The 14,447-nt window shown below is 40.5% G+C and overlaps 1 protein-coding gene across 10 annotated transcripts in view; it reads left to right on the top strand.

Annotated features, from left to right (window-relative positions):
* The window catches only part of ENPP2 (ectonucleotide pyrophosphatase/phosphodiesterase 2), a 947,534-nt gene that overhangs the window by 727,170 nt on the left and 205,917 nt on the right, over window positions 1-14,447 (top strand). For all 10 annotated transcript variants that reach the window (XM_086966157.1, XM_086966156.1, XM_086966152.1 and 7 more), the window contains exons 10-11: window positions 1,006-1,071; window positions 10,452-10,524. In XM_086966157.1, coding sequence (XP_086822283.1) covers window positions 1,006-1,071; window positions 10,452-10,524 — 139 coding nt within the window. The remainder of the gene's footprint in view (window positions 1-1,005; window positions 1,072-10,451; window positions 10,525-14,447) is intronic.

Here is a 14,447-nt window from a genome sequence, read left to right as displayed (position 1 = left end):
AAGAGATCTCAGTCTAAGAGCATCTTGTGGGGCCGATGGGGCATTGCACCACCAGCCCAACAAGGAGCAAGCCCAATAATGAAGCATGACATCTTCGGGGCGGGTGAAGGCACTTGCCCAAATGAGCGCATGCTCCCAGTGACTGCATACACACTCCACTGAGAGGCTGCCATAGTCAAAACAGAACAGTATACCCCTTTTGCTAAGTTCAAGATTAGAGGAGACCTGCTGGATAGCTTGGGCCTTCCAGTCGATGTCTTGCTTGTGGGTTTCACTTAGAGGAACAAGAAAACCAGAGTCATTAGATCAACCTCCTTGCTCTACTTACATGGGAGTGGGGACATTCAGGGTCTTAGTCGTTTCCATTTGGCCGGAGGTGGGAAGAAGGATTCGCCTGTGGTTTCTTGGAAAGTAAACACTAGTGCATTGTAGTTATATCGGAGAAAATCCTCAGACGCTGTCAGGAATAATTGGTCTTGTTTTGGTTAGAGACATTTGGAATAGGTTGACAGGCATTATTAGCCAATTTGATGGCTTGGGAAAATATTAGGGACATTTTTAAAGCATGAAACCACCCCTAGAGGTGCCAAACACTGTTTGGCTAACATCTGATGATAGAGAGGGATGCAGACACTTTTACAAGGAGAACTCGGGACAATAAATGTGTACAAATGAACAGGAAATGGTTTCATAGTAGAATGAGCTGGGGCCTCATTACATGATGAATGCATACAATATTGTAGCTCTGACTTTACATCAAGAGGCACTGTAAGACTATCTTTTTGCTTCATAACTGTGGAACGCTTTTAATTTGCAAAAGTCACTGAGGGTTCAAACTCTGAAGCTCTTTGGAGTGCCAGGTGACCTGCCCTAGCTGTATATTTCGGAACGGAAAAGGTTTCATTCGTATGCAACAAGGATAGCCTTTGTAGCCTAGAGTACAGCTTCGTAGCATGTGAAAATGACCTATTCATTCATGTTCAATGTCTCTTCCTTGTACTTCAGGGTCATCCCTCAAGAGCGACGAGTACTCGCGATGCTGAAGTGGCTGCACTTGCCAGAAAATGAAAGGTAACTTTTTTTCTGTATGCATGCATGCATTAAATTATGAGGAAAATGGCTGGAGAATGAATGGAAAGTCCTGCGGATGTTAATATGCCTGATGAGCTCAGCCTCCTTTTGATACAATGTCCTGACTGTTCTTCATCCGATGTGTACCTGGCAGCCGTTCCCTTGAATGTTCCTTTGGGAAGGTTAAAACAACTCTCCATTACCCCGCAGGGAAACATTCTCGAAAATGACTAATGCCATCAGAGCTGTGTTGCCTGTTTATGTGAAAGAACCTTGTGCGCTACTGTGTAGCACTAACACCCCTGCACTAACATTTAGGCCAATGTATTACTCTCTTGTCGCTGGAGGTGTCATCAATAGAGGCGGGGGAAGGTGCCCTTCTCCTACTGCTGGATCCCAGCCAGTGGGCAGAAAACCAAACACTCAGCCTGGGTGCCCACCCCTCTACGTCTGCAGATGCATGCACCAAAGCTCGGGCCTTCGTGATCCATTTGTTATCTGCACCAGTGGATTCAAGTCATGCTGTTGCTTTCAGGGAGGTTGAATCAATGCTATGGGCCTTGAGACACTTGGTTCTTGTCTGTTATCTCATACTTTTCCGAGCCGTCCATTGACATCACTGATTGTATAGTCTAAGTAGTATTTAACTTAAGCTGTGTGTTTATGCGTGCCTGTGTGTGTGTGTGTGTGAGTGTGTGTACTTTTTAAAATGTATGTTTGTAATTTTACAAAGTGTTAACATGACCTGAGAGAGAGTTTTGCCGTAGAATATAGTTACGAGTGTGTGTGATAGAACTAGAGAATATATATACAAGGATGCAGTCTAAATGGATGTACCAAATGACTACATTAAATAGAAAATTTGAGAAAGACAATGCAATATGTAGTGTTGTTGAAGACGAGTCTTGAAGAGAAAGAAGACCAAATATAGATACAATTATGAATAGATTCAAGTGAGTGGGATATTATAGGAGAAGAAAAAGTAAGAAGAAAGAGTATATTCAGGAAGGATGATGAAGGAGAAGCAAGAAGAGTGTATAGTTTATAACAAAAATTACTGTGGAGCATGGTAGAATAGAAACAAAAAGCAAACGCAGAGAACAAAGGGACCACAATCAGTTGGAAAAATTGAGTATTGTTGGAAAATATGAATTTTAAGATCCTTCTTGAACTTCACTTAAGATGAGATGAGTTCAGAGAAAATGGATAAGAGAGTTCCAAAGACGGGTAACAGTTGATATCATGATGCTTCTCTTAGACGCCTTCACGACTCAAAGCCCTTGGATGGAGTGTCTGGGATGCGACCATGATGTGTGAGTGATGCACCATGTCTTTAACTGTTATCTCTCTTTAATGGGCACATGCTGCCCACAGTGATTCATACCAAAATGATGTAAGCAGTATTGTTTTGTACTTATCTGGAGTCTGAAGAATTCTTTTACAGAAGGCGGAGCTAAGTGGTGCTCCAGTAAGTGAGCAAGTTGATTTTGATTGTTATTTCCAGGGCAGTTCTGTGTGCACGTTCTCACATAGGCAGTACCCGGTGTAGTTGTACTAGGTAGAGGAATACATTCTTAGCAGTTAACTGAACATGTAGAGTTATGAAATGGTCCCTGTTAAACACAAGGCCTGGGGGTATGTGCATTCTGGCTTGGTATAGCAGATGGCTTTAGGGAGTCAGGCCTACATGAAGAGGGGTGGGCATCTAAACAATCTTTGCACAATATCCTTGTCGTCATCAAGCCACATGTTTGGATGAGTGTGGGTGTGTCAGTGATAAATCTAGTGACTGTTAAAATTTACAGGCTTAATAGAAATATTGTAGCTTTATACTGACATCTGTGGAATTTGTTTTTGAAAACGTTTGTGAGCTTTAAACCCCTAAAGGAACCTGGGCTTCCGTTGTTCAAGCACTACTTGTATCAGGCTTTCCTCAGCCCATCTTGTACAACATTCAGCACTTTTAGAGTTATCCCTATGGTTTAAAAATAGCATAACTTTAACATGATCAGGAGTGTCGGCCATGGCTGTTGCAAAATTTCTTTCCCTTGAACATGTCCCACTATATTTATCCAGTTTGCCCCACATGTGGAATTCCTAATTTCACCTCCTCCTGATGTAACCCTTCAATTAAACATTTTTGATTCATCTTGCTGAATCTTACCCCTTTGGCTGATTATAGTATTCAGTACTTTAGCCTAAGTAGCAAGAGCTGGACCTGTCCCTATTGAGGTGTATTCTCGATTTACCTGCTTAGCTAACCTGTTTTTTTTCCATCCACGACTTTGAGAATGAAGACGGTTCTAACAGGTGACTTATACACCTTTTGGTTTATTGTTGGAGATGGACCTCGCTAGTATGCTCAACTGAACATATCCCCAAAGTGCCCAGCACTCATAGATTCAAGTTGTAAATTGCATTAAAACCTTCTTGCCTCACTGATCCTCCTCCTGTCACTGGGCTGCTATCCATACAACTGTACATAGTTTTCTAAATATTTGCACCAGTTGTACTTAGGAATGCATTGTCTGACAAGTCTAGAAAATTGCTGTTAATCTTGCCTCTCAGATGTAGTCGAACAGTGGAAAACAGGTTTTCAGAGGAGTACACACTGGTACAGATTTGACACTGATGGTCAATGAGAAAAGGTTGTATCAAAAGCATCGCAACTTGTACATCTGATATATGTGCGTCTTAATGTTTGCATGAAAATGACCTAACTCTTCATTTTCTTTCAATCACAGATAATTGCTTACCATCCTGTGTAAGAGTTCCCTGTCCACTTATCCTCTGGTACACTTCAGTTGTATGTTATGTCCCGTATCCTTTAACATCTACCTCAGCCCCTGGGTGCTTGTTGGCAGAACATTAGGAGAACCTTTCTTAACTGCGTACAACACACAGAATAGGATGGTGTTAAAACTATGCAACTTCATGTTCTGAAACCTAATCCTAAACTCACTCCAAGAAGTTGTGCATGACCAGTATATTTTAGTCAAATCATGATTAAATCAGAAGTACATCTAGTTCCTCAATGTTAGACATGCCACCGACCAACATCCTTACGAGACACCTCTATTCAGCCACCCTGCTAACTTAAGTGAATATTACTTTTGAAGGCTCTGACATCGCAACCACTCTGGAAAACTCTAATGCCTAGGATTGTGGTTTTACTGAAGCACCAGCAAACTCTGCATTCAAAACAGGGATACTCTGTACTTTAAAGTGGTATTTCATTTTTGAGAATTTGTTAAACCTGTGCGTGCTTTTTCTTATGGACACTTTGCAATGATAAAGTCAGTTAGCGGCTCAGATGTATGATTATAAATGGTTGGAATCCTCCAAACAGGGGTTGGAGTTGTTGACCTCTAGGGGAAAGAAGCACAGGAGCCCAGACTTTCAGCTGAAGGAAGGTGGTGCTGTGGCGTAATGGATCTGTTTAGAACACTTCCTTGAAAAAGGATATGTTTTCATTCTAATTGACACCCACGGTGGGCAGTACTGTGAGATCAGGGTTCAGGGTTTACCAGAGTTGTACTTCGAGCACTTTAATGGTTTGCCTTCATTTTGATTTCCGTTGTATTTTCAATTGGCTGATTGATCTGGAGGTGATAGGTTTCAGGTTCTTTCTTTTATATAATGAAGTGCAAGCTACTGAAGATATGTTAGGCCCAAACCCTAGTATTCTTTAAACATGAATATACATCACATTTCTACATCACATTTTGTTCACTTCATTTAAGGCACTTCTTGGCAGAGTGCGACAAGGAAACGCGCTTTAACCAACTAAATCAAAAATTTTTGTGAGTGCACGGAGATACTATAACCTCTTTTGATAAACTATCGCCTACCTCATCTCCCAGCGCACCTAAAACATTTTGGAAAATGCAGTTTGAAGAAATTGCCCAGTTAACTACCAATCAAGCGGAGTCACTAGCCTTTTCTTCTGAAGCGGCAACAGAAATATATGGACTCATACAAGAGACCAGAACTTTCAGTCCAAACATCTCTACTACAGCGCAACTTATCCGGCAATTTGAATTTCTAAGCAAAAAAGAAATCAACCAAAGACTACATGCAACCACACTGATACATTATCATAAGAATAGGAGAATCCCCAGAGGGTTGAGAATCGCTCTAAAACCGATGTTGTGTAAGAACAGTAAAAATTTTGTGGAAAAATGGTACCAAATCCTGAACAAATGCTCGTTGGACTTAATCCTATTAATCATACAAGAACTTTCCAAAGTCTTATCAGAAATTGAAGTTGATCTTAATAACATGAAGAAGGAGCTTGAAAAACTTCCAGATTTACAAACAATGCTTGAGGACGTGAACAAAAGACTAGACAAATATGCGAAGGAAGTAAATGATCGGAAAGTAAGGAAATACAAAAGAGACACAATTGATTATAAATATGACGAAGTATATACCTGGGCAGAAATTTATAATCAAAAGAAATGGCAGCAACCAAAAACCAAACCCTCGACGAACTCATCACAAGAAAGTTTAGTATCTGAATCTGATATTTCACAGACAAGACAACCTATTGAGAAAATCCAACAGACAAGACAATCCCTTGAGAAAACTCAACAACCAAGCACATCCACCAACAAACAGCCTTTTTTAGATATCAGCCCGGCCGCCAACGCACCACCTACAATCGCATCAGGAGGGGTAGAAGAAACTCCAGAAGAAATAGCCAAACGAACCAGGAGTCAGAAGTCAATAAAACCGACTTAGTCATCAATATTTCATCTAAACCTTTGACACCAGCCCAGATGGCGGTTTTGAACAAAGGAATCACTTTTGTGCCTACATATAAAACCAACTTGGCGGAAACTGAGATAGCACTCTTTAAGTTCTTCAGAAACCTGAAACTGAAATATTTCTTTAAAGATGCGCCAACTTCCAAATCCACTGATGTCACAGTCTTCAAACCCAAGAGCACATTTTGCGCACCATATTCTCATAAAACGATTGAAACTGTGGAAAGAATGATTTTGACTGACATTCAAAAAATCAATTACAACAAAATCACTAAGAACAACTTGTCTAAAAATGAACTGAGTACCATCATACAGTTGTCTAAGGATACTGAAATTACTTTCCAAAAAGCTGACAAAGGGGGAGCCTTGATCGTCATGGACACCAGCTTCTATAAATCTAGTGTCAACACACATGTAAATGACGTGAATACTTACATTCCTTTGGATAAAGATCCTACCGATGAATACCAGAAAATCCTCACAGTAATCCTGGATCATGCTCTAGAACAAAAATGGATTGATGAAAGAACACACAAATTTTTGGTAACCAAATACCCAAGGAGGCCAAAACTTTATATGTTACCAAAAATACACAAAGACTTGAGAAAGCCACCTTTTAGACCTATCGTGTCTGCGTGTGGGTCTATATCCGATAGTATTGGCAAATACTTGGATTGCTTTCTGCAACCGATCGTACAACGAGGGCAAACCTACATCAAGGATACCACGTCTTTTCTCAACTTACTCAGAACCATTGAGTTGGAACCTAACACTGAATATTGGCTCAGCACAATCGACGTGGTGTCACTGTACACTTCTATACCTCACGATGAAGGACTGGAAGCGTTTGAATGGAATCTGTTGAGGGATGATCAATGCGAAGCCAATAAAATCTTTCTCACTGAACTCATGCACTTCGCTCTTTACCACAGCTACTTTGAATGGGATGACAAGTTCTATAACCAATGTAATGGAACCTCAATGGGCTTCGGGGGGGCTCCCTCGTATGCCAATCTGTACATGTCTAAATTCGAACATGAGAACATATTGAACAACACAAACTGGACTGATCACCTAGTGGTATTCAAAAGATACATAGACGATCTGTTTTTAATTTGGAAAGGTGACAAAGAACAACTCTTGACTAACATCACGGAAATTAATCAACTGAACCCAAGGATTAAATTTACACATTCTGTTCACAAAGAAACCATCTCTTTCCTGGATGTTCAGATAACCATCACCAATCAAAAACTGCACACTCAAGTGTACAAAAAACCCACTGATCGGAATTCCAGCTTGCTGTACCAGAGCTTCCATCCAGAAACTCTTAAAAAGCATTTACCCACGTCCCAATTCATACGCCTTAAAAGGATCACCTCGGACCCACATAGATTGGAAGAAACCCTGCATGATCAATTTCAGCAATACCAGAAACGTGGATATCCAAAAGATGTCCTGGAGGAATCCATCAAAAAAGTAACGAACCTCACGAGAGATCAATTGTTAACACCGTCCCCTCCATCAAAAGTAAACAAAACAGTATGTGTGTTAAAATACTCTACGACATCAACTCAAATCAAGAGAATAATCAACCACCATTGGAACTTGATCAGAATGGAACCTGACCTAACCAACCTCTACAGCGAACAGCTAACATTCGCTTTCAAAAGATCTAGAAACCTCAAAGAGACACTGAGTGCTAGGAAAACATTGAAAACGTCATCAAAAGGTATGCTCAAATGCCTGAATTGCATACACTGCAACAATATAATACCTGGTAATACTTTCATGCACCCAACTAGAGGTTACAAAATTGATTTACGATATACTGGGACCTGCGATACAAAAAATGTGATTTATGCCATCAAATGCCCATGTGGCAAAATTTATGTTGGTCAGACGGAAAGGAAGATTAAGACAAGAATATCAGAGCACAAAAGCAATATCCGTACTAAAAACATGAAATCAGCAGTAGCAACACATTGGCTGGAAAATAACCATCAAATCACCCAACTAAAATTTACCATACTAGAGGTACTCCCGCAACGTTCAGACATGGATCCAACGAAACAACGACTCCAAGCAGAATTTTACTGGATTAAGAAACTGAATTCCCTCCAACCAGCAGGGATCAATGACCGAATCGAATTTGCATGTTTCCTGTAACTGTACATACTCCTATCGGTTTGACGAGTGATCTCACACTCCTCTATGGATAACACCTGAACATTGAGAATTGGTTATTCTCACGTTTGTATCATGTAATCTACGTTCATGATTTGCTAAAGTACTTCCACTTTGCAAGGGAATACTGTTGTATGCATTTTGGTATATTTTTCATTTTTACATTAAGGCTGATATGTATATACCATGCTATTTTCTGTTATCTCTCACTTGACATGTGTTACGCTTTTCAGGCACCATTTGCTATGTTTTGTGATACGCGCGTTTATTACCCACTGCATTTCCGCACCTATCTTTGTTTACTTTATTTCAGTCACATCACATGACCCTCATCGACCTATCACCTCTTTGGAAATCGCGAGGCATTTTCGCGCGCTTTATATTGCGGTTCGCCGCTAGTTAATGAATTCAATTCTTCTTCGTTTTTTAAAATCGTCCTCTGTGGTGCACCACAAGATATATATTTTCTCATCACCATTCGCATTAGTTTATTTTTGTTCCCCGTCGGACTTCTCCGTAACCAGATCACGTGACCTTCCCATATTTCTATAAAACCCCTTCCCATTGGTCCTATCCTTATCGGACCGGTTCCGCGTTTGGAACATTGAGACGACTACTCGCGTTCGTTGCGGTAAGCCTCCTCTTTCTGCTCACAGCCAGCCTCTCTACCAAGCTCGCATTTTTTCCTCCGTTGATGTATCCGTTTGATACACCGTGCTCCCAGCACTCCATTCATTAATTCTATTCATGACACTATTGCCTTTTCTTTGCTACCAGTGCCCGATGAAGTACGTTATGTTATGTTGAGCGTTTTGATGTAAGCAGTGTTTATGCGCAATGATGTTGCAATGAGATATAGGCACTTTTTGCTATGTTATGTTATTCATATTTGTTTGGTCATGATGACCCTATGGCTCTGTTTTCCTGAAAGTGATGGTCTTGTATGTTTTTCATTTATAGGCCCCTGACGAAGGGTTACCACTCGTTAACCCGAAATGCATTGGGCAAGCATCAAGTAATGCGAGGATTTATGTGGAATACAACATATAATTAACTGAAAAATTGATTTTCGATTGGAATGAAATAAATTCAATATGAAACATCCAAATAAGTTTGTTTTGGCAGTTTGATTTGAAGCCTTGGAAGAAACCGCACAGTTTCATGTAAAAATGCGCGCCTTGCAGTGATTTCTACATCACATTTTGTTCACTTAAACATGAATATTACCATGAGCTGAGTTGCCAGCTCTAGTAGTAGCCAGTGTCATTGTGGTGTTTCCATATACAATGTTTCTGTGGTCTAAGAAGGACCGCACCGTTGCTTTTGTTGGGTTCACCCAGTGTCGATATTGCATGAAGGGGAGGACCTTTCCAAGCATATTGATCAGCAAGTTAGCATTTCTAACCACTGCATTTATTTAGCATAAGCGTTGTTCGCATGATCTGGGTCCAGTGTTATAGAATCACAGTATTGTTCGTATCAGCCATCAACAGTATTTCTGTTATTTATATTTACACATGGGAAGTTTTCAATTTACTAAAACTAAATGAACCTGAGGCAGCTGGTGTAGTTGTTGGTGACCCATAGCACAGACTTCTATATATTTGAGTGTCATTGGTATCTATTTGGAAATTAAGTTAATGTTGTGAGATCAGATACACCTGTAGTGGTATCAAAAAAGTATCCAGTGGCAGGGATGGTGAAGAGCTTTTAGGAACCCCAGGTAGCACTCCATATTACTGACATAGAGGAGTCAATCTAAGCGTTAGACTCCAAATGCATTTCAAAGCCCTGCCTCTTGACTGCACCCACCTTTGGATGGATGCAGCATCAGATAATCTTGTGGTCTGCTTTATTGTATACTGCACATTGGGTAGCAATCTTGAAGTGATTGAAGGAGGTTGTTTTGGGGACCTGGGCTGTACACTGACAATTGTGTATTAGGTGGTGTTCTTCAATGTAGTCCTGAAGTTGACTTGTGATCTCGCCCTTGAAGGTCTTTCCTAGACTATACAGTGTGCCAATAGAGGGCGTTTAGGGCTGGTTTAATGTGGTCATGTTTTGCTTTTGCAGTTAAAGCCCAGAATGAAGCAAAAATTCCAAAAGTGGTTTATTGGTAAACAAATTTCAATTCAGTGAGTCAAATAATGAAGGACAAAAAGGTCTAGTGGTGGATGATTGGGATCCATTTATGTAAAGTATCAAGGTTAGAAAATGTGATATAGTGGAACAAAAGCCTGCAGAATTAACTTTGAATTGAAAGTTGGTTCATCTGCATTCATCAAGTCTCTCTACCACACTTAACTTTGATTTCCAGCAAAACGTTGCTTTGCTACATGCTCAGAATACCAAATGGATGTCTTTTGCTGTGGCTGATTTGAAAACTTTGCAGGAAATTCACAGCTTATAAATATTCTGTTACAGGCCTTATGTTTATGCCTTCTACTCTGAAGACACAGACGCTGCAGGTCATCGTCATGGTCCTTTCAACCCAGAGGTAAGAGGACTCCTTCACGACATGAAAACATTAACTTTGGACTTAGCCAAAATCATAGCTTACAAATTCTGCTTGGATGGTAAGGCAACGCAGAAGATGCTTATTTAGCCAAAGGAAATATATATTTTTTCTTTTACATGGCTTTAAGGGTGAAGTGCATGGTAGACTGACTTGGAGTAAAACATTTTGATTGATGTGTTTGTGGTCACGCTGTGTAAGGTTCTCTAACACTAGGAAATTGCTGCTTGTGAAAAAGAACTCAATATGAAATTTTGTATCTATTTTTGAATTGCATAACTAGCTTCTATGTTTAAGATTTATTGAAATTACTTGTATTAGCGTTCATGTGGCGTGGAAGGTGATATTTAAAGGATAAGTTTTTCCAACCTTGTTTGAAGACCACTAACCGCTCTACTTTGCTCACTGTAAATTATGATAATGATACCAAAGTTTTATTTAGTTTTCTTGATATCTGCATAAAAATGCACATGTACATAAACCCTATACATGTAGACTATATCCAATATCAGGACTTAGAAGGTCTTTGATACCACGCAGTTAGCAATTTTGGAATATCTAGTGGTTTCATAAAAGTGCATTACCTGAAGTAAAGCAGGCATACATGTAGGGTAAATGTCTATAAATAGTGTACTTGCAACATCTGGAAATCGATTTTTAATAGATAGACTTCCCTGACCATAGACCTTCTCCTGCTCAATAAATTGAGTCATACTCTCCTGTAGCAGATATTTACATTGAGGCTGCACTAGGCCAAGAGTAATTACCAGTGGTTGATATTAATTCATGCACTCCATCCATCACTTTTGTTTATATAGTTCAGAGCAAAGCCCTTACTGGTAACCAAGCTATCCTTGGCTGATTAGCCTTAACTGGGGCGAAACTGATCATGGGTTGCTTGAGTGTCAGTTCAGGGAGGACCTTGCCTGGTAGTTCGGACTGGGCTATTCACATTGGAGCAGGGTCAGTACTAAGGATCACTGACAGAATATCGACAGTCAAAATATCGACTTGCCAAAATATCGAGGTAAAAATATAGAATGCCAGAATATCGACTTCCTATCTACAAACTGGTAAGTACAAAAATATCGACTCCAAAATATCGATAGGAAAAAATATAGACAGTCAAAATATCATATTTTTTAAATATCTTAAAAGTAATTTAAAAGTAATATAATAAATATTATTAATTTAAACATACTTAAAATACTTAAATAAACTTAAAATTAACAAATAATTATTGTAACTTAAAAAAAAAATAATTTTAAAACATATATATGTATATATATACATATTATTAACAAAACATATACAATATTTTTTCCGTAGGATAGCGAGAGGGTTAAATTTACTATTCCCACTCCAGAGAGCGCAACAGTAGGGAAACCGTTGGATAGCGTAAGGTTAAAAAATACTATTCCCACTCCAGTGAGCGCAACAGTAGGGAAAACGTTGGATAGCGTAGGGGTAAAAATTACTATTCCCACTCCAGTGAGTGGAACAGTAGGGAAAGCGTTGGATAGCGTAGGGGTAAAAATTACTATTCCCACTCCAGAGAGCGCAACAGTAGGGAAAGCATTGGATAGCATAGGGGTAAAAATAACTATTCCCACTCTAGTGAGTGCAACAGTAGGGAAAGTGTTGGATAGTGTAGGGGTAAAAATTACTATTCCAACTCCAGAAAGTGCATCAGTAGGGAAAGCATTGGATAGCGTAGGGGTAAAAATTACTATTCCCACTCCAGTGAATGCAACAGTAGGGAAAGTGTTGGATAGCGTAGTAGTAAAAATAACTATTCCCACTCCAGTGAGTGCTACAGTAGGGAAAGCGTTGGATAGCGTAAGGATAAAAATTACTATTCCTACTCCAGAGAGTGCAACAGTAGGAAAAGCGTTGGATAGCGTAGTGGTAAAAATAACTATTCCAACTCCAGAGAGTGCATCAGTAGGGAAAGTGCTGGATAGCGTAGGGGTAAAAATTACTATTCCCACTCCAGTATGTAACTTAATCACAATTTATAAAAACACGAGGGCTATCGGGGATGTCAAAAAAGGTAGCACCAACAATTTGAGAGACTTCTCAATACTGTTTATATATTTCAAAACATAACTGCAGAATTACACAAATATATTCAGCTTGTCACACATTCATGTGAACACAAAAATGAAAAAGTGCAGTGTCCCAAGTGTACATATGAAACCAAGAAAATGAATATACAATCAAAATACATTAAGTGTAAGCACAGTGGTTTCTCATAGAACAACAATTTGGAAGGAAAATGACCAAAATATTAATAATAAATTATTTATAGTGTCTATACAATATCCTAGGCACTAATTGTTGGTTCAATTCGGTATGGCGTCTCTCAAATTGTTGGTGCTACCTTTTTTGACATCCCCGATAGCCCTTGTGTTTTTATAAATTGTGATTAAGTTACATACTGAATGATATATTGTAGTATCATACCACAGGAACCGCTGTTTGTATGGGATTAGGGTTCTCCTTTTTCTCTTTGAGACTTCTATGTTGCCCTCAGCAGGCGGTGGTAGAGGTTGAGGGATGTCTTGAATGCTGCCCTGTCGGAGCTGTCCTGACTGGCGTGCCATCTCCTCTCCAGCTGTTTGCTGTCCAATTTCGCTGTTCTGAGTTCTTGGGTGATCCAGCTGGCCATTTTAGAGGATTTTCTCTGGATGTTGCTCTTGATGGGGACGATGCTGTCTGCACAACTGGTGATTTAGGTGTTAATGTTTTTTACTTCCTGTTCGTAGTTGGTGGTGGTAGCAGAGTTGGATATGACAAAGGCATTCGCTCAGCTGGTCTGAGATTTTGTCCACATCCAGGGTGGGGGATGGGGGGCGAGTGTTGGTCATCTTAGTGTGGCTGTGCATGTGATTTCTGTGACATGGCTGTATTTGACGCAATTGCTGGAGGCGAAAATTGGGTTCGATGTGTGTCCAATGGTTTGTGTAGGGTCGTGGACAATCTGTGTCAATACGAGCCTGCCCTTACTGTCGAAGTTGTGCAGTGGTTTTTTCGTTGGAGTCATCTATGTGGAAATTTAGGTCATCGAGGAAGATGTAGTCCTCTGGGTCTAAGACTAGGGGTGCAATGAAGTCTGCAATGGTGTTGCAGAAGCATGAGTGCAGGCCTGGGGGGTCGTTATGCGAGGTGCCTCTAATGGTTGACTTGTCTGTGTGGAGCTTGAAGTTGAGATGTTCCATGGGGTTGGTGGTGGTGGTACACAGTATGGGCTAGCATTAAGTATTGCGGCCTGCATTAAGTAGGTCCTGGGGTGGGCGGAGCGTCTGTTGGCTGGAAGAACAGTGAGTGGGAAAACCTGGTCAGGAAAACCCGGGCAGCTGCGGTGTCACTGGATCAGTCTGGAAAAAGCAGGAACTGGAGGCCACAGGCAAGTGGCAAGCTAGGTGTTCAAGTGCCTACTGATGTGGTTGCTCTGCTGCCTGCATTAAGTAGCTCCTGGGTTGGGCAGTGTTTCTGTTGGCGGGAAGAACAGTGAGTAGGAAAACCTGGTATGGAAAACATCAGCATGAAAACCCAGCCAGCTGTGGTGTCACTGGATCAGTCTGGAACTTGAGGCCGTAGGCAAGTTAGGCGTCCATGTGCCTACACCTAACACCCTTACACCGACTTCTGTGTGCTATACTAAGAGCATAGAAAGTAGATCTACTTGCAGCCTATAGTTTCTTAGGGAGGGGGGGATTCACTACATACCTTCTTGACAACAAGAGTTTTAGTTATCAGCGGAGTTGTGAAGGCAGTTTTGCCTGCGATTGGCAAACATGAACTGTCGTCTTCCTGGGGGACTCTGTTTTCTCAGCATCGGGCAAGATGCAGTTGAAGTTCAAGGCTGTTTCCCTATGCCTTTGCCATATCACACATGCCAG

This window comes from Lissotriton vulgaris, chromosome 4_1 (genome assembly GCF_964263255.1).
Source record: "Lissotriton vulgaris chromosome 4_1, aLisVul1.2, whole genome shotgun sequence".
In the NCBI taxonomy this organism is placed as follows: Eukaryota; Metazoa; Chordata; class Amphibia; order Caudata; family Salamandridae; genus Lissotriton; species Lissotriton vulgaris.
The sequence above is the reverse complement of the archived record's forward strand: the minus strand, read 5'-3'. Positions and strand labels throughout refer to the sequence as shown.